The sequence below is a fragment of the Perna viridis genome, chromosome 4 (assembly GCF_037379345.1).
Source record: "Perna viridis isolate PV_CMFRI_1.1 ecotype Kerala chromosome 4, ASM3737934v1, whole genome shotgun sequence".
Taxonomy (NCBI): domain Eukaryota; kingdom Metazoa; phylum Mollusca; class Bivalvia; order Mytilida; family Mytilidae; genus Perna; species Perna viridis.
Genome location: NC_142448.1, coordinates 50,863,297 through 50,881,860, shown reverse-complemented (window position 1 = coordinate 50,881,860; position 18,564 = coordinate 50,863,297). Strand labels below are relative to the sequence as shown.

Below are 18,564 nucleotides of genomic sequence, written 5' to 3'. Positions count from 1 at the left end.
TAAATCGTATCATTTCGTGCAGTGGCTGTTCCTTCTCATAACCAAATCAAGTTTTTGCAACCAAATTTGTCATTATACTGGAAACGTCATTAACATGCACAGAGTTACAAATAACAATCTGAATTTGAATTTTATATATAAAACATTTTAACGATATTCTGCATCTAATGGGCAAACTGATTACATATGTAACATTAGTCACGAGTTTTCATCTACCCTGTAAAATTCAGTGATGCATGACATTTAAGTCCATTTAGGTAACGGTCAGTTGCAATTGATACTTTATTAACCAACTTACTACAATGTGTATAGAAATGCCCACAGCCATGCATTACGAATTTCAAAACTGGGCGTCGATGCGAGGCCATTATGATCTGAATCAAAATGGAGTATATTTCTTAAGAAAGAGTAATCAAGAGAACCAAGGTTATAGGGTAATCAAAAGAACGTAATCCAGGGACAAAGACCCGACATGGAAAACAAACATACACAACAAGGAACAAAAAGCAACTAAAATCATATATACAAAGTAACAAAAGCAAATGAGCAACTCGGACTCCACTAAAAACTGGGAGCATGGACCAGGTGCACCGGTAGGGTAAGCGTCCTCTGCTTTTAGAAACACCCGCCGAGTTGCTCATAAAAAGTCAAGTCCGGGGTAAACAGACGAGGAAAGGAAAACTATGACCCGTCGAATAAATCAGTTTTTATGGTGCAGATGGATACACCATAACGATCCACGAGTTCATGATAACGACCATAAAACTTCTGTAGTGATGACTTCAATCTTGTAGCAACATAACCCCGTTCCAGAAGCCTATTTGTTAGAGTTCTAGTGCGATACAAAAAGTCTGCGTAGTTTCAGCAAGCTCTGGCATAACGTATGAGTTGTGATATGAACACTCCATACGCAGGTACTGAAGGGATGTTGCCACATATGAAAGGAAAGTTGACAATTCTAAATGAAAAGTCATCACGTTTGTCGTAAAGTTTGGTCAACAGTTTTCCTTTACCATCGATTTCTAAGTGTAGGTCAAGATATGAAGCTGACTTCACAGTGTATGTAGTATCCTTTATCTCAGGTTCGTTTGGGTAGATGCGATGTATCAAATCCCCGAAATTGGGATTGTTTAGAGATAATGCGTCATCTATATAGCGGAAACTGAGATTAAAGGATCTAGCCAAACGATATTCTTTCTTTCTGATCAGATCAGGTATAAAATCAGCCTCATAAGAGTGAAGGAATAGGTCAGCAAGTAAAGGAGCACAATTTGTTCCCATTGGAATGCCGACCGTATGTTGAAAAACACGTCCACCAAACTGGACAAATATGTTGTCGATTTAAATGCTATTTTTTAACGCAATAACTCGGAAAAAGGTATTAAAGCGTTAACTTTTAAGTACTACAATCGAAGAAACTTATTTATTGTATCCAACGAAAAGTTGTGGAGATTTGATGTTTTTTTCCGTTCAAGCGTCCGTCCTTACGTTCGTACTCGGTGCGTCCGTCATAACGTCTTGTGGCCTAGGTAACGCCTGTTTTTTTACCGATTTACTTCAAACTTTTTAAATGATTAGTAGCAATAATATCTTAAGACATTTTTTCACGTACATCGGTCTATGGGCAATATTTTAAATTTGGATACATAAATGTACATGATTGAACTTTTCTAAAGTGTATAAATGTTTGCGCGTTGGGTATTGTGAGCGTGCTCGCTAAATAAATTGTTCCCGTTTTAGTTAGACAAACATACTACTACGAATATCTTAATCGGAAGCTAAATCAACGCAAGAAAAAAAGGTCGACGGCCACTGGCAACCTCAGTAGGTAGAATAAAGCATGCGCAAGACGACGGGGATCCACTGGGGGCCTGGGCGTATTTTATTGGATGCAGAAAAGTAAGGCAAAATGAAGAATAATGAATGCAAATTAGGGCCATATATCTTTTTCGCTCTTCACTCGAATATTAATTAGCAAAACCTTTAATGCTTCAAGAAGTTAGAGGCTAATTATTATTGCTCATTCTTAAAATTTCTTCATTTTTTTACCCGAGGTTGCTTTTATTGCTTTTTGATGATTTTTATTTTAATGATTGCCCAATGTGAGAGAACGGCTCGTAAAACTGTCAAACGTTGTATGCGGCATGCCAAAACACTCTAGGTATTTCAAGACATTCTTGTTACCTGATACAACCTCAAAAAGAGCAGATCCAGTGGACTATATGTCTTACATAGAAGTATTAAACTTCGTACGGCACAATTCGATTGTTTTTCGCAGTGACTGCATATAATTCTGTATCTACCAACAGGTATCAAAGATTCCTATTTTCCCATATTTTCTTAATGATGAATTAAAACACGGCAGAGTATAAAAGCCACCTAGCCGCAGAATGTGTAACTGAAAACAGACGCTCCAGTATGCACAGAAAATGGTCGACACATCTGCTTGTATTTATAATTGTTGAACACAGTACACAAAAAAAATAGCTGTCTGTCAATCGCAGGTAATTTACATGGTAGCTCAACACTAGTCTGTGGTTAATTTCAGAAGAAGTACCCAGTAATAAAAGCTTTCGGCTTGGGAAAGAAACATTCCAATAGCTTAGAAAAAGTCTAGCCATTCTGAACAGGATCAGCTCTTTGCTTTGGTTGCACCAGTACAAAGCGATGAAACTTTTTTCGTCTATTGGTTGGGTCTTTATTCGACAACTAGTGATCCTTTGATTGCTTGGCCATGTAATAAATTTTTATTGCGGTTTACCTCCTCACAATCATGAAATGCGGTACTACAAGTAACTATTGAGGAAAAAGAACCCTTTCCATCTGTTTCAAAATTCATATCAACTTTTACATCATATTGGCAGAAAACAGTGGGAATATATCAAGTACAAACATGCAAAAGTTGTCAGCTACAATCAAACCTCGTGTTATGAAGCAAGGATTCTATGAAAGTATAAGTGCTCAACTAGAAGTCATGACCATCGATATATTGCAGTGGCAATATAATGAAAATCTCGATTGAGATTGAGGAGTAATCAAGAGAACCAAAATCAAAAGAATGTAATCCAAGGACAAAGACCAGAAATGGAAAACAGACACACACAACAAAGAACATAAGATATCGTTTACCTGTATGAGTCTTGTATCAAATTTAATAAATAACATTCTATATGTATGTACATCATTCTTGCCTGCCTTGCAGATTTATAAAAGTTGGAAATATTTTAACAGTTGATGCGCGGTCAGTTTCTGCTGTGTGAATTGTTTTGGCGTATAATACAACGATGTCAATTTATGGGCTTTCTTATACGTTAAGGATGCGGTTTATGCATTCAACGGGACTGAAACTCGATCATGATACGCAAATATTTTGTTTTTATGACAGATCCACTGCTATTTATTTTTAAGGTTTGTAAAAATATTAATTCGCATCATTGATCTTTCATAATGTTTTTATGCTGTTTAAAGGGGGGGTCGACAATAATGTCGTTACATTTGATTATTTTTCATTTAATATTGTTTTTATCTCTTTTTTATAACAATGTTTTGTCTTTCTATATATTAAAAAGAGAAATAATTTAGCACCAATGGTTTCAAAATACATTGGGTTGAATCTCACAGTATAATTACAAGCTTTTCGACATATCTTTGATCTCGCGAGATTTTTTAAGAAACGTGAGCATGGGAAACTTTTACGACCAATCAAATCAAAGCTATGTTGACTTTTCTCTCAATCCATAACAAAATTAGCCATCTGTTAGACAGGTGCATTACAAACCTTTTCCAAATTGGCACTCGCCTATAATAGTAATGTGGAAATAAGTCTCACAATATTAAAATATTGGAAATGCATCTATAATATATGTATCACACAAAAATTCCTGATATCGAAACAAATTTCGGTTCCCTTGGCTTCCATTGCAATTTCATCCGATCTTACTCCTGCTTACTGCAGATGACCTCGATATAATTGAAGAACTGTTCCGGTAGTGAATGTGAAAGTCATCTATACCAGAAATCCGGACCGCTACTTAATGTTATGTTATTCCCCTTATGAAAACGCATTGGTGACACATTTTTTTTAATTTTTATTATTTTTTTTTAATTTTTCATTTTTTCCTGTATTTTATGCTGTGTTTTTGTCTGACATATTGCTGTCGTCTGCTAATTACAAAAATTAAAAAAAATTATAAAAAAAAAACAATAACAAAAACAAAAACAAAAACAAAAAACAAAAACAAAATTAAAAAAGGAAAAGAAAAAAAAATGGTCAAAGAATAGTGTTTATAATGAAAATGAAATCAAAGAAAATAGGATAATGTTCAGGGTCCGGTTCCATAAACATCTCTAATTGAGAATTTCATCAAATTCTTCCTCAACTCGAATTTCGACTAATCAGATCTCCTGAAATTGAAGATTGAGGAAAAACACAGGACTTGAGGAAATCAGTCTCAACTTATATTTCAGATTGATCTTTATCCATATCCTTAGAGAAACAATATGAAATACATGTATATGACTACCACTCGATCACCCATAAAGAAGATGATATTTCAGGATAGATTGATTCAGGTCACAGACGTTAAATAGCTTACACAGTACACGGACAAGGTGGACAAAATCACTGAACAAAATGACATATAGCTTTGCTTCTCTTCAGACAGTAATTGATTCGTTCCAAAAATTGTAATGTTATGTCAGAAGATAGAACAGTAGCTCAAATTATGGACGACTATTACATATGCATTATACATTTGATGGTACAAGTTTGTGTTCGATAAGTATCGAGTGTTTAAAAAGTAAATAGTATAAAAATGAATGTTTTTTTTTTCATCTGCGTCATGTATGCCCTATTTATACGGCACTTTACTTCCTGTCGAGTTATGAGGAAATATTTTTTTTTATTCTAGCTTTGCAGTCAACTTGTTCACATGGGTTCGTAATGTATTTTTCGATATAGTTTTATTGTTTGATTAACTCCTTCATCTATCGATACAAGTCAACGGTAATATAACGATGGTTTAATCTTAAACCTTTTTAGCGTTTTTTTTTTGTGAATACCTTCTTCTCGTTATTATCTCTTTCTAATAGTGGTTAAATAACAACTATGTATCACAAATTCTAATTTACAAGACGAAAATTGCTTTAAAAAGAAAATTGCATGCTTTTAAAAATATACAACCGTTGCTTGTCTCAAGTACAAAAATGCAAGTCATAATTATTTGCATTGCAACTTTCGTTCGGTTTGTTGCCCTGGTTCAAGGAGTAACCTCTCATCAGCTGCATTGCCATCAAATACAAAGAAAGACCTTAATCATCTGCCAAATATAGAAAAGAAGATGTTTACAAAATGCTGGAATTTTTAATAGACAACATATTTGTCCAGTGTGGTGGACGCGTTTTTCGACAAACGGTCGGCATTCCAATAGGAACAAATTGTGCTCCTCTACTTGCTGACATTTTCCTTCTCTCTTGTGAGACTGACTTTATAGCTGATCTGATCCGAAAGAATGAATATCGTTTAGCTAGATCCTTTAATCTCAGTGTTCGGTATATATATATGACGTCTTATCTTTAGACAATCCTAATTTTGGGGATTTGATACATCGCATCTACCCCAAAGAACATGAGATAAAGGATACTACAGACACTGTTAAGTCAGCCTTACATCTTGACCTACACTTAGAAATCGACGGTAAAGGATAACTATAGACCAAACTTTACGACAAACGTGATGACTTTTCATTCAGAATTGTCAACCTTCCTTTCATATGTGACAACATCCCTTCAGCACCTGCGTATGGAGTGTTCATATCACAACTCATACGTTATGCTTGAGCTTGCCGAAACTACGCAGACTTTGTATCGGGCTAGAATTCTATCAAATAGGCTTCTGGAACAGTGTTATGTTGCTACAAGATTGAAGTCATCACTACAGAAGTTTTATGGTCGTCATCATGAACTCGTAGATCGTTACGGTGTATTTATCTTCTGTGAAAACTGATTTGTTCAACGTGTCATAGTTTTCCTTTCTTCTTTCGACTACCCCGGACTTGACTTTTAATGAGCGGCTCGGCGGGTGTTTCTAGAAAGCGAGGACGCTTAGTCTACCGGTGCACCTGGTCCATGCTCCCAGTTTTTAGTGGAGTCCGAGTTGCTCATTTGCTTTTGTTACTTTGTATGTATGATTTTAGTTACTTTATGTTCTTTGTGTGTATGTTTTCTGTGTCTGGTATTTGTTCCTGGATTACTTTCTTTTAATTACCGCTAGCACCTTGGTTCCCTTGATTACTCTTTCAAGAATCAATAAGATACGGTGACTGTATCAATGAGTCGTGTGTTACACTTGTTACCTAATTTTTTGGTTTTGTTTATGTGGCATATCTAAATGATTGTTACTTTTGTATCCCCAACACTTACTGGATGAACATGAAGAGTTTTTCAATAAATAAAGGAGATAGCTAGAACAGGGAATTAGACAACAAAAGACACTTTCACATTCGCCCTTTACGTCGAATCTGGTTGAAACTGGTTTACGGTTTTATACTAGACAAAGAAAGGTTATTGGATTCGAAGGCTACAAGAACAGTAATAGTTATGGGGAAATAGGTCTCCCAACAGTAAAATATTGGAATGCTTGAACAATATATGTACAATTTAAAAATACTTGACATTAATCGAATAAAGTTTATGTTCCCTTAAATTCCATTGCAATTTTTTCCGATTTTGCGCCTGCTGACCCCGGCTGATTTTGATGTAATTGAAGTACCTTTCCGGAATGGAAATGAATGTGCAAGTCTTCTACCCTACAGCTACCAAGTTGTGAAAACAACCCTTTGTGTATATTGACACTAGTTTATATTAATGCTCGGAAATATATAAATATACATTTTCAGTCTGATTTTTCCGTTTTCATTTAATTTGTCAAGATTGAATAAAGGTTTATCAGTTAAGATTTTTCAAGATTTTTTTTTGTTATTAACCACAGATTGTTCGGCAGATAAATACAGCTGTTTTAGACACTGCTTGCCAAAGTTTAGAGATGAGAATGGCAATCCTGCATCAATAAAATCACAGGATACTTCTTTAATTACTCGTACGTATATACACTTTAACCGGAACATTAAGGATGATTGGTACTGTAAAAGCCCTTGATATGATACTGTAACTGAGATAAAAAAAACTCTTAGAGGTATTTGTTGATCACAGGAAGTTATAGTCGTAATAAATTGCCAACAAATACAAAAAAAAAAATATTAATGTAAAGCTTTAAGTGCATCGGATGTAATCCCAAAGTCGCAAATTGTGTATGTTATTTTGATCACTATGAGCTTTAACACTGCATTCTGCAGAACTGAAAAAAATATACATTATCTTCTACCATTTACGCGTTTACTTTATTTTATACTTAATTTATAAAATGAGAATAGGTATGGTGTAATATGTCAAAGAGACAAACCCACCGGGATGAAAATGTCAGCCCAAATCAACCCAGTTTTCCTCAATGAACGACGATGAAACCCTCCTAACACAGGGCAGGCTGCAGCTGACCCCAAAATATCACTTTACACAGGTACAGCGAAAGAGACAAGCTGAAAACTGTTTTTAAATTCTAAGTAAAGACGCTATGAACGAATCAACGCTAATACCAACAAAATGCTATCCTTAACGATTCGACAACATTATCATAACTATATCCATTAAGAATGAGTCTATTCAACGTTTTAATTGACTTATTGGATGCGTATCGAGATTTCCGTTCTTTGTGTAAAATATTACCGAAAAACAAAGGTTGAGAGATACCTGCACGTATTAATCCTTTACAAGTACAATAACTTCCTTGTAAACCTGTTATCATAGAAATGAATTAAACAACGAACTAAATATTTGTTTTAGCCTCGAATGAAACAGTGAATACTCCTTCATCAGGGGGTTTGGTTATAGGTAAATTATTCATTATAGCATTTATTTAACAATCAGAAATATTTTGAAACCCATTAAAGTTTTTTTTTCATGCAATCAGATAGTTTTCAGAAAGTCAAATTTACAATAATGTTTATCAATAAGAGTTGTATCTAAGGTCTGAAGGTTGTCAGAACAGTTCAAATTATAAAGACATGATAGTTCCTGCCTGCCATTTTTTATGCAATTTCACAACCCATTTGGTTAAATCACTAATGGGCTATTCTGAATGCATTAACAAGTGTAATAAAATCATCAAATTGATAGAAAGACATGGACAAAATTGCATGATTCATAGATGAATCTGTCCGTAGATAGCATGTTTTCTTTCTACGATTTATAATGCAAACCCTTGCAAGTTTCCTGAAACGATACGGCATCAGTCATTGACTCTATAAGAGTTGAACTCTTGCATTAAGGAGGTAGACCTAAGATAAGGGACACAACTCTTACAAATCATTGGAACATTTGTATTCAGCATTTCATATTAACCTCATGTAAGCATAAAAAAACTTGGAGTGATTGCACTCTGTATCAAAAGCTTGAAAGGCTTTGAGGAAATTTAGTATGATACAAACAAATCACTGATTTTAAGAGTTATGTCCCTTACCCTAGGTCTACCTTCTTAAATGAATTACTGTTTTTGATCTTCAGTTCAAACTTTATTTGTTATCAGGTCGTAACTGTACCTTAGATAATGCATGTGCATGTCATATATCAAATATCACACGACCACAATTTGACCACAGGATCACTGGACCACGTATTTTAAATCCAAGATGTTTATATTGTAATATAGGTTCAACCCTGATAATTATCGTCTGTTATGCATCAGTTGTCATTATCGTCGGCATCATAACAGTTATTGTGATCAGGTATATTCGTTTTAAAAGATCTGTGCCGCTATACGACGACGATTGGGGTCAATTAAGTTCAAACAATCAGCGAATGGTAGGTGAACGAATAGTGGAGTTGGAGAATCGGCCTTCTGCTAGTAATGATTACCTGGAAGTAGATGACATCCATGTGAGTTACAAATACCGAGGAGCAGACATCCAAACCTTGTCGCACAAAAATAATGAAAGTCAATCAATAAACGAAGATACTGCTGTGAAGGATTATGTGTACGATTACGCTGAATACTCTGATCCGGAAGGACATTATGTTACCATTATGTAAACTAACCATTAGTGTTCAGTATAACACTGTATTTGATTTATTTTTCTGATAAACACAAGAATCTGATTTCTGTAATCTGTTTCCCTGGTAAATATCAATAGCGACCCTAGGATAGCTCAAATATAGACTCAGGTCACCACCGATGGATATGCACAATATATGCACAATAAATTGCCGCTTATGAAATGAAGTAAAAACCAAGATAAAAGCATAATTTTATCTTTAAACATAAGAAAAGTAGCTCTGAATTTAACTGAATAAGGTTTTCTCATGTCTTAAAATTAATTTATAAGAATTGGCTATGATAAAAATTTTGTCTATTGAAAAATAACATAAATTTTCCATGTGCATATTTTGTTTATTGCACTGCGCGCAATAGACAATATGCACATGGAAAAAGTATGTTATTTTTCAATAGACACAATTTTTATTATTGCCAATTCTAAATAATGATTTACTTTTATGTGCATTCAATAACTGTGATTTTATTTTTGCAAATTGTATTACAAAACATATCCCCGATTGAAATAGCTATGAGAAAGAATTTTTATTTTATAATTTGCAGTATGAATTAAATTACGTTTATATTCTTTCAACATAATTGTTCTTTAATATGTACTAAATATTAAATACATGTATTAGTAATCCTCATTAAAACTTCAGGATATTTAAAGCAGCTACTTGCAATAATTATTGGAGAATCTGACATATAAAATGAACACGTGACTTGGTTGACAAAATGTATTTTGATATATTGCCTAAACAGTATTATGTCTGTATTGAATTAGGTTAGATCATATATTTCGATTCAAATGTAACTTTTTTGTACATGCATTATAAGTGTTTGTTTAAGCCCTATATCTTCTACTCTATATCACATACCTTATATCGCAGTTCTAGACCTATATCGCATACCCTAAATCACATCGCTAGACCTTTATCGCATACATTATATCGCACTTCTAGACCTATATCGCATACCATAAATTACACCCCTAGACATTTATCGCATACCTTATATCGCACTTCTAGGCCTTTATCGCATACCTTATATCGCACTTCTAGGCCTTTATCGCATACCTTATATCGCACTTCTAGACCTTTATCGCATACACTAAATCACATCCCAAGACCTTTATCGCATACATTATATCGCACTTCTAGACCTATATCGCATACCCTAAATTACATCCCTAGACTTATATCACACCCCTTCACAGAACATACTTGAAATGTGTTTAAAATATATGATATAATGAACATGACATGTTAAAATCTGTATCACATGCTGTATCGACATAGGAGTCTCGGTTTGATACAGCATTTAATATAGATTTTGACATGTCGTATCCAGTATAAATATAAATTAACAACATTCAGTAAATATGCAACCCTAACAGAGTTAATTATACACTAGCAATATTGTAACTATTTGTATAATCAAACTCCCTAAAGTTTTACATGTTAAAAACTCGTTAGCGCAAATCCTTCGAAAGCACTGAGAGGATTTTTATGAAAGTTTATAGAACAATTGGCAACATATGTAGATGTGCATGAAAGAATATAGTTTCTGCAGGGAAACTCCATGTGAGACCATTGAACAATAAATTTATTACATGTGTATCTGCATTTGATGAGGGTAATTACCTTTCTGAGCTCGCTTACACTATTTTCAGCATTTATTGTATGATGTTTTACGAAATCCACAAACTTCCATATATGATGACAAATGATAATGATGCTGTATAAAAAAACCCCTTCGATTTGCTTAATTGGTAGGACTGGTTACATACCAAAGAAACTGAAAAGATAAATTAAAACCTTAGCACACAACTTAGCTTTGATTACCACACCCCTTTTTCATGATAAAATTGGAGTGTTGATAATACACATAAATACACACACACACACACACACACACACACACACACACACACACACAAAGTAAAATGTCTGTATTATTTTTTGATATTGCAATTTAAATTAAGTTGAGTTATGTTTAATATTTAAAACAAAGACTTTATAAAAAGGGAGATAACTGCTTTCATGAATCATTGTAAAAAATAACAAATTCATATAAATTGCAATAGAATTACGCTTAAACTCAACCATTCTCATCAATTAAAATCAATTTCATTGCCTAAGAAAAACTGCCAATGGGTGCCGTTCACTACTATATTTTTAATTTGCTAAAAAGCATGATGATCGAATGCGACAAACGCTTTGACCACAAAATCACAATTTTATCATAGTTTAAGAAGGTCAACAGTTTATAATTATACGTAATACTTATAAACTATAAATAGAATATAATAGTAACAACAAACGTACCGTGTGTAGTTACTCTAAGAAATAAATAACAATTTAAGAATCCCAGTGAAGCACGACCGCGGGAATCAGCTGATTGAATGGATATTTTCCGTTGTCTGTCCTTTAACTACGTTTGGAAGGCGGTCACATGAGGTTGCTTTAATATGACATTTTCTGCATTCCGCTTGCCTACATTTGTCGATGTGCATTGCACATGTATAAATAAACATGTATATTTAGTCAGACCTTGGCCATGACAAAACATTTAAAATTACAGTCGAACTTACATTGTACAGGGATTGCAATTCATCATTGGAGTTATAAAACGAAAAAAAAAAGAACCAAAAAAACAAAACAAAACAAAACACGTACTGCTCCGTGATCACTAAATATCAGACATAATGAGACCTTTTTCACCACTATGTTACCCATTAATTAATCGACCACTTTGTTGTTGTGTTATTAAATAAGATATTAATGAAATATTCACTTCAAATTTCCGATGTTGTTTGTCCCAAATCTACTAGTACTAGACAAATGGCAATATATCGGACAGTGTATTGTTTACATGTTGCTAAAAAAGTACTAGTGACATATATAATAGTTTGAATTACACAGATCCACGTCTTTGTCTGGAAATGCATTTTTATATATCCAAAGTACACATAAAACTGAACAATACTATATTACGGAATTTTTAAAGTGTTTACTAGCCAAAATTCTTACGCTTGTTAATCGTCTTCATTCATCTCCAAGTAATATGACATACACTTACTCCACTCATAAATAGACGGAGGTGGAATAAATCCAAATCTTTAATAGAGACCCATGAAAGAATCTATTACAGAACAATCCCTATTCGTGTTTCTGTAACACTCCTGAACGTATGTCCATACAACAAGTCAATAATAAAACCACTCGAAAAACTAACCATTAAACTATACAAGCCTGACCTTCCTGATCTATTCCTGTAATCGCCCAGTGGGGCAAAGGGGATCCATAACAATTCTCCATCTATACCAGTCTAAGGCTGATCTCTTTACCTCGCCCCATGAAATGTTGCATGAACTCAGCTCTATATCAGTGGTCCGCCTCCAGGTGTTTGTCGGTTGTCCCCTTCTTCTCTTGCCTCGAGGAATCCATTTAAGAGACTGTTTCGTGATATTGTTATTCGGGCGTCTTAGGTTGAGTCCAATCCACTGCCATTTACGTTTCTTGATGGTTTCCAAAAATATAATCTGTGCAGTACGCTCCCCCAAAATCAACATTTGTGACTTTTTTGGTCATCTGATTTGAAGAATCTGTCTCAGATATTTGTTGATGAAGACCTGGAGATCATGCTCTGCTTTCCATGTCTTTTTCCAGGTCTCAGATCTATAAAGAAGTAAGGAGTTGACGTTTTCGCAAATATTCTCAATTTTGTTTCAAAGCTGATGTGATGTTGTTGCATCTACAGATAGGTTTTAATGTTACAAAAGCATGTCGGGTTTTTTATTGTCTCGCCTCGTCAGCGACCCGTGTTTTGAATCAATACTGCCAAGAACTTGTTTTCTCTTGAATATGCTTGAATCCATGGGATAGTAAGCTCACATCATCCGCGAAGTCTAGATCTTCTTACTTGGTAGTGAGTGACCTTTGAATACTAGTACCTCTAGATGGTGTCATTAAGGTTTACACGATACAGTCGATAACAATCGAAAATTAAAGGTAACAGTAGACAACATTGACATACCCTTGTATACAGATTGAAGGATGGAGAGTGTAGAACTGGGGATGCCCTTGTATTTGTTGTTCTTTTATAGCCTTGTATGATCTTTACTTTTTCGTTGGGAAGACCATAGTAACGCAATATCTTCCAGAGAGCCTGTTTATTGACCATATTAAATGTCCTCTTGACATCAACAATGGTGATGTATAGAGATGACTGCCGTAATGTAGACTGTTCGATGTATTGTAGTGTGCTAATTTGGTCTGTGCATGATCTGCCGCGTCAGAACCCTGCTAGCTCATCAAGAAAGACTGCATCATTTGCTACATTATGTCAAATAGTTCTTTCAAAAGAACAAATGTGAGTTCTGGATTACTCTTAAAGACCTCAGGTGGAATATGATCTGGGTCTAGGAATTTCTCAATGCTCATCTTTCTTAAGGTCTTTATAATCTCGTCTTCGTAATAGGACCTATTTTCGTGGTCAGTTCACTTCTAGGTGATAATTCGAGAGGGTCTGGTATTTGCTCTCCATTCAGTACTTCGACAAAATGTTCTTTCCATCTCACAAGCTGTTGTTCTAATCTAATTATGATGTTGCCATCTCTATCTTTTACTGGTTTTGATTTATTTGTTTTTAAACTACCAGCTGGCTGTGATGTTACATACTGTATTTTTTGTGTCATTCCTGGGATATTCCGCTTTAAATTTGTAGCTAGTTTCTCTTATCTTTTCTACTTTTTTCTGACTTCTTTCTCAAAATTCGTATGTTCTTCATCAATATTTCTTTTGCAATTTGATTTGGTCTGCTGAAGTTGTATATTAGCTGTTCTACGTTTTTCTATTACCTCAATTGTTCCATCCGATAACCATATCTTGTAATCATATACATATATTCAAGAGAAACTCACCGCAAAACACCAAACCTTTCGACTTCGTGCAATAAACAATATGCACATGGAATATTTCTTATTTTTCTATTGACAATTTTTTTTATTATTGCCAATTCTTAATTAACTGGAGTAAAATAAAATGGTATACAATCATAATTGTATGGGAAGTCGACGTCTTTTTCAAATGTGTGAATTTTAATACAAATAATTGTAAATGGTTTCTCGATGTGTAACCGAATAAACGACATTCTATGTCGCTGATCACGTGATCTGCAAAGTGAATTTCAAACGCTGACACGGAAATTGAGCCTATATGCCCTGTGAAGATCCCGATTAACATACACAATGCAGATTTCCATTTTCTTTTAAAGGTTCACAGATGTATACACCACATGAGAAATTGTAAAGTTAATGTCTATATTTGCAGGGTTTTGTAAACAAACTTAGTTCAAAGAAAATTCCTTAGTTTATAAGGAAACATCCTTCTATGAAATGTTTGTTGCGACATGAATTCTTTAGTGACAGGGGAGATCACCCCACCCCACCCCGAGACCTTAGCACTTCCTGCGTCAAATGATTACAAACTTATGCATCGATGAGCATATCAAGTATACGATAAGGAAATAGAGACAGTTGATACATACTTGTTTATTAATAAGTTATTTCTTATAACGATCATGAAAATAACTAATACACGGATAAACCTCTACCGTTTAATAAAAAAATTGCAAGCAACTCGCTGTTTTACGTTACATCTTCGTGTTTTGCATGAATATTCAAGTAGATTTATAAAATGCAAAGGTCACAAGTTTAGCCATGTTCACTTTCGAATCTCCAGTGTTTTCAGAAGGAAGTAACTTCTTCACAGTTAAAATTATATCTTACATGTACTTCCGGATTTAAACGTAAGGCGTGTAGTAAATACAAAGTCGAAAGGTACTGTGGACAATATAGCAAATATCATATGTTTTTATTCAACGTTATTTTCATGTTGTGGGTGGATACCGTAATGTGTAAACCAGGTAAAACTTGTTTATTCTAATTTATCTTATATATTTTGTTATTATACTTTACATATAGAATTTCATTTTTTTATTTGTGTATGCATTCATGTATACAAGATGATACATACTTGTATGTAAACACGTTATTATGAGACGAAATCAGAAAGGGTAATCAAGGGAACCAAGGTTATAGCGGTAATCAAAAGAATATAATCCAGGGACAAAGACCAGACATGGAAAACAGACATACACAACAAAGAACATAAAGTAACTAAAATCATACATACAAAATAAAAAAAGCAAATGAGCAACTGAGACTCCACTAAAAACTGGGAGCATGGACCAGGTGTACCGGTAGGGTAAGTGTCCTCTGCTTTTCTAGAAACACCCGCCGAGTTGCTTATAAAAAGTCAAGTCCAGGGTAGACAAACAAGGAAAGGAAAACTATGACCCGTTGAATAAATCAGTTTTCATGGTGCAGATGGATACACCATAACGACCCACGAGTACATGATGACGACCATAAAACTTCTATAGTGATGACTTCAATTTTGTAGCAACATAATCCTGTACCAGAAGCCTAAAATATACGTAACTTAACATATATTCAATTTAACTTCCGAATTTTATAAAGCACTCTTACAAAAAGTAAAAAAGGACAGTATCCTGAACCGTTAGAATTAATGTTATTTTGATTTGCCTGTGGATTCAATAAAACAGATACCTGGTAGCAAAAGCAACTTTTTCAACAAAAGACATGAAAGACTTTTTCATCGATTGGTAACATTGGTTAATCCAATCTTACCGAATCTAAATGGATCTGTCAAACTTTTTAGATAATAATGATAAAAGAAGATTAAAAAGAAGGAAGAGAAAAGTCAAAGAGGGTAAAATAAAAGAAATAAATTATTAATAATAAGTTATTAAGTAGAGCGGATTTTGGGTAAAAAAAAACTCGGTGTTTATTTTCCTGTACACAGTCGTTAAATTGAATCCTGATAAGGTGACTATGTGCAGAGGTTGAACGCTGCTACCCGTAATATCGCAATCGGACGACTCCAGGACGGGGAATCAACATGCTGTTGCCAGACAACGTTTACCGCAGCACGATATCTCGTCTATGAGAACAATCCAGCAGCAGAGTACTTAACAAAACTGACTGCGACGAAATGTCTACAGCTGCACTTATTGCCAGCGATTTTGGAAAAATAAAATATAAATGTAATGGGTTTGCCATCACGATCTCCGGATTTCACCTCATTGAGTATCTGATGATTTCAAGCAACGCCAGCTTCCACCGCAAACCGTTTGGCAACTTGAACAGGTGCTACAACAGGGGTAGCAAAGAATGTCATTTTTTTCATATGTTGCGTCTTTTTTTAGAAATAACACATGACAAAAAAAATCAAAAACAATATCAAAACACAATCTCGATAGAACTTATAGAAAAAAGAACATTTACAGCTCTTTTTGGATGCAAGAATGTTATTAACGGTTGGAAACCATATGGAGGAATTTTATTCAACGCTATTTTGTGTTATTAATACTTTGTTTCAAGTAGAGATTAGGCAAAGTGTGTTCGATATAACTCAGAATTCAATAACATATACACTTCTTGAGACGTTTAGGTTTCCCGCAAACACGATACCTAAACGGACGCTGAACGCTCACCAAACGCACGATACACGAACGCTTCTATGATGCGTTTAAACGAACGCTCTGAGCGTGCGTTTAAACGCACGATAAATGAACACTCACAGCGTGCGTTTAAACGCACGTTAGAGGAACGATGAAAAATAATATTAATAATATATATTGACGAAAGAAAAAATAGAAAATGAAATTAATGAAAATATAAAGATTAATAATAGCCAAAAAAAAATATGAAAATAAAAGTTAAATCAAGGAAATATACAAAGTACAAAAATAAACAAACGCTTCTACCGTGCGCTTGAACGAACGCTCATATCGTGCATTTATACGAACGCTTCTACCGTTCGTTTACCGTGCGGTTTAATGAACGCAAAACGATTTGTAAAGGCACGATAAACGATGCAGGAACGCTAAAATGGGAAACCTGAAGGTCTCAAGGAGTGTATACCAAAGATGCTATAATAACCAGTATATTAGTTCATTTGAAGCTTTTGTTACAGCAAACAATCAGAACACCGATGGGTTCAAATTGTGTGCATAAGTCGATGACTTTCATTTTCCTATTGTAAACTATTCACTTCCGTGTGTTAATATTCCAAGTGACCCAGCGTTTTGGAGCTTTAATTTTATAGTTTTTCTATACGTTTTGAAAGATATTGCTGTCACTTTACAGAAGTTTTCAAGGACCGCATCGAAAGTATAGCATGGAATAAAATGATGAAGACAGAATGACGGCCCCGAGTCGAAAGCTCTGCTGTTATTAGCATGCCTTCGTTGATAGCAAAGGCTTATCTACCTAAAAACTTAACTAATGATTTACCTTTGTCATATATTTTCTAATATAGGAACAATCTATTTTCAAAATAACTAATAATTTTCATTTGTAATATAATGTTCTTCCACTTTTCCGAACATAACCTTTTTTGGGTAACACGAAGGGTATCTTGACAGAAGCAGGATCTGTCCAACTTAACAGAGCATCGGAGTTAATCCTCAGGTTTTGTTGTGTTTATATCTTTGCGTATTTTTAATGTTTCCTGTTCATGGTCTTCGTCAGTTTATACTAGTAACTGAAACGTGTCTTGCACAAGGAATCACTCTGCATCTCATTTTTCTGATACTTCGGTATTTTCAAAGCAATGAGAAAACAATAACAGAAATAGCGCTCAACCTCAAAATATCTTAATCATTGTATAAATTTAAAATACTGTGCTGTTTTACGTGTTTTTGTGTTAGTATTTATAGTTTCTGTATACATTTTCAGAGTTGAAGCGGCACTCCACACAAGTCTCATGGAAAGACGCGTTTAAAGATTGTGAAAAATTTGGTGGGTCGGACGTATTTCAAGACTGTCAGGCTAATACTTGCAATGCCACCAGAGCAGCAGGGAAGCTGGAAGGCTTGACTGCCGGGAATGAGCAGTCATTCTGGGTAAACGGTTATGTACAAAGGTCACCTGTTGTAAGTTATAAAGGTATACCGATTAATAGAAAGATGTTGTAAAATGTATTTTTGTACATTGTTGCTGTAGTTATATAAGATATATGCGACTATTTATATAATGGCATGACCGTATTTTCAATGTTTATTCTAATATGGTAATACATAAAGTAAATAGTAACATTTATCATGATTTCAGACACTAAGTAAATTGCCGTTACACATTGAGACATACTAATTAAATTGTGATAGAATTTATTACATTTAATATTTTTTACTCAAAATAATACGTGTTAGTTATTTCTTTGTTATAGTTAAAATGATTTTGTAACTTAATTTCTCGAGACATTATGTTCGGTATTTTATCTTGTTATTTTACCCCCTTCCCTAGCACACACATTCTAAAGCCAATCTTC

The 18,564-nt window shown here is 34.3% G+C and overlaps 2 protein-coding genes and 1 long non-coding RNA gene across 4 annotated transcripts in view; 2 read left to right on the top strand and 1 right to left on the bottom strand.

The window, feature by feature from the left end:
- The first annotated feature begins 4,885 nt into the window (after positions 1-4,885).
- On the top strand, positions 4,886-9,975 carry LOC148620443 (uncharacterized). The gene is made up of 4 exons (XM_088581331.1): positions 4,886-4,935; positions 6,989-7,096; positions 7,897-7,944; positions 8,762-9,975. The coding sequence occupies exons 1-4, from the start codon at positions 4,932-4,934 to the stop codon at positions 9,139-9,141; spliced, it is 540 nt and encodes a 179-aa protein (XP_088437457.1). The 5' UTR covers positions 4,886-4,931; the 3' UTR covers positions 9,142-9,975.
- Positions 8,841-11,860, bottom strand: LOC148620442 (uncharacterized). The gene is made up of 3 exons (XR_015921811.1): positions 11,473-11,860; positions 10,789-10,942; positions 8,841-8,967 (listed from the first exon to the last, which is right to left on the bottom strand). It is a non-coding gene; the product is annotated as an uncharacterized LOC148620442 (long non-coding RNA).
- Positions 11,861-14,700: 2,840 nt separating this feature from the next.
- The window catches only part of LOC148620441 (uncharacterized), a 28,615-nt gene continuing 24,751 nt past the window's right edge, over positions 14,701-18,564 (top strand). The window contains exons 1-3 of one of the 2 annotated variants that reach the window (XM_088581329.1): positions 14,701-15,073; positions 15,892-15,942; positions 17,973-18,182. In XM_088581329.1, the coding sequence (XP_088437455.1) occupies positions 15,016-15,073; positions 15,892-15,942; positions 17,973-18,182 (319 nt within the window). In that variant the 5' untranslated portion in view covers positions 14,701-15,015. The remainder of the gene's footprint in view (positions 15,074-15,891; positions 15,943-17,972; positions 18,183-18,564) is intronic. The other variant, XM_088581330.1, reaches the window with a different exon arrangement.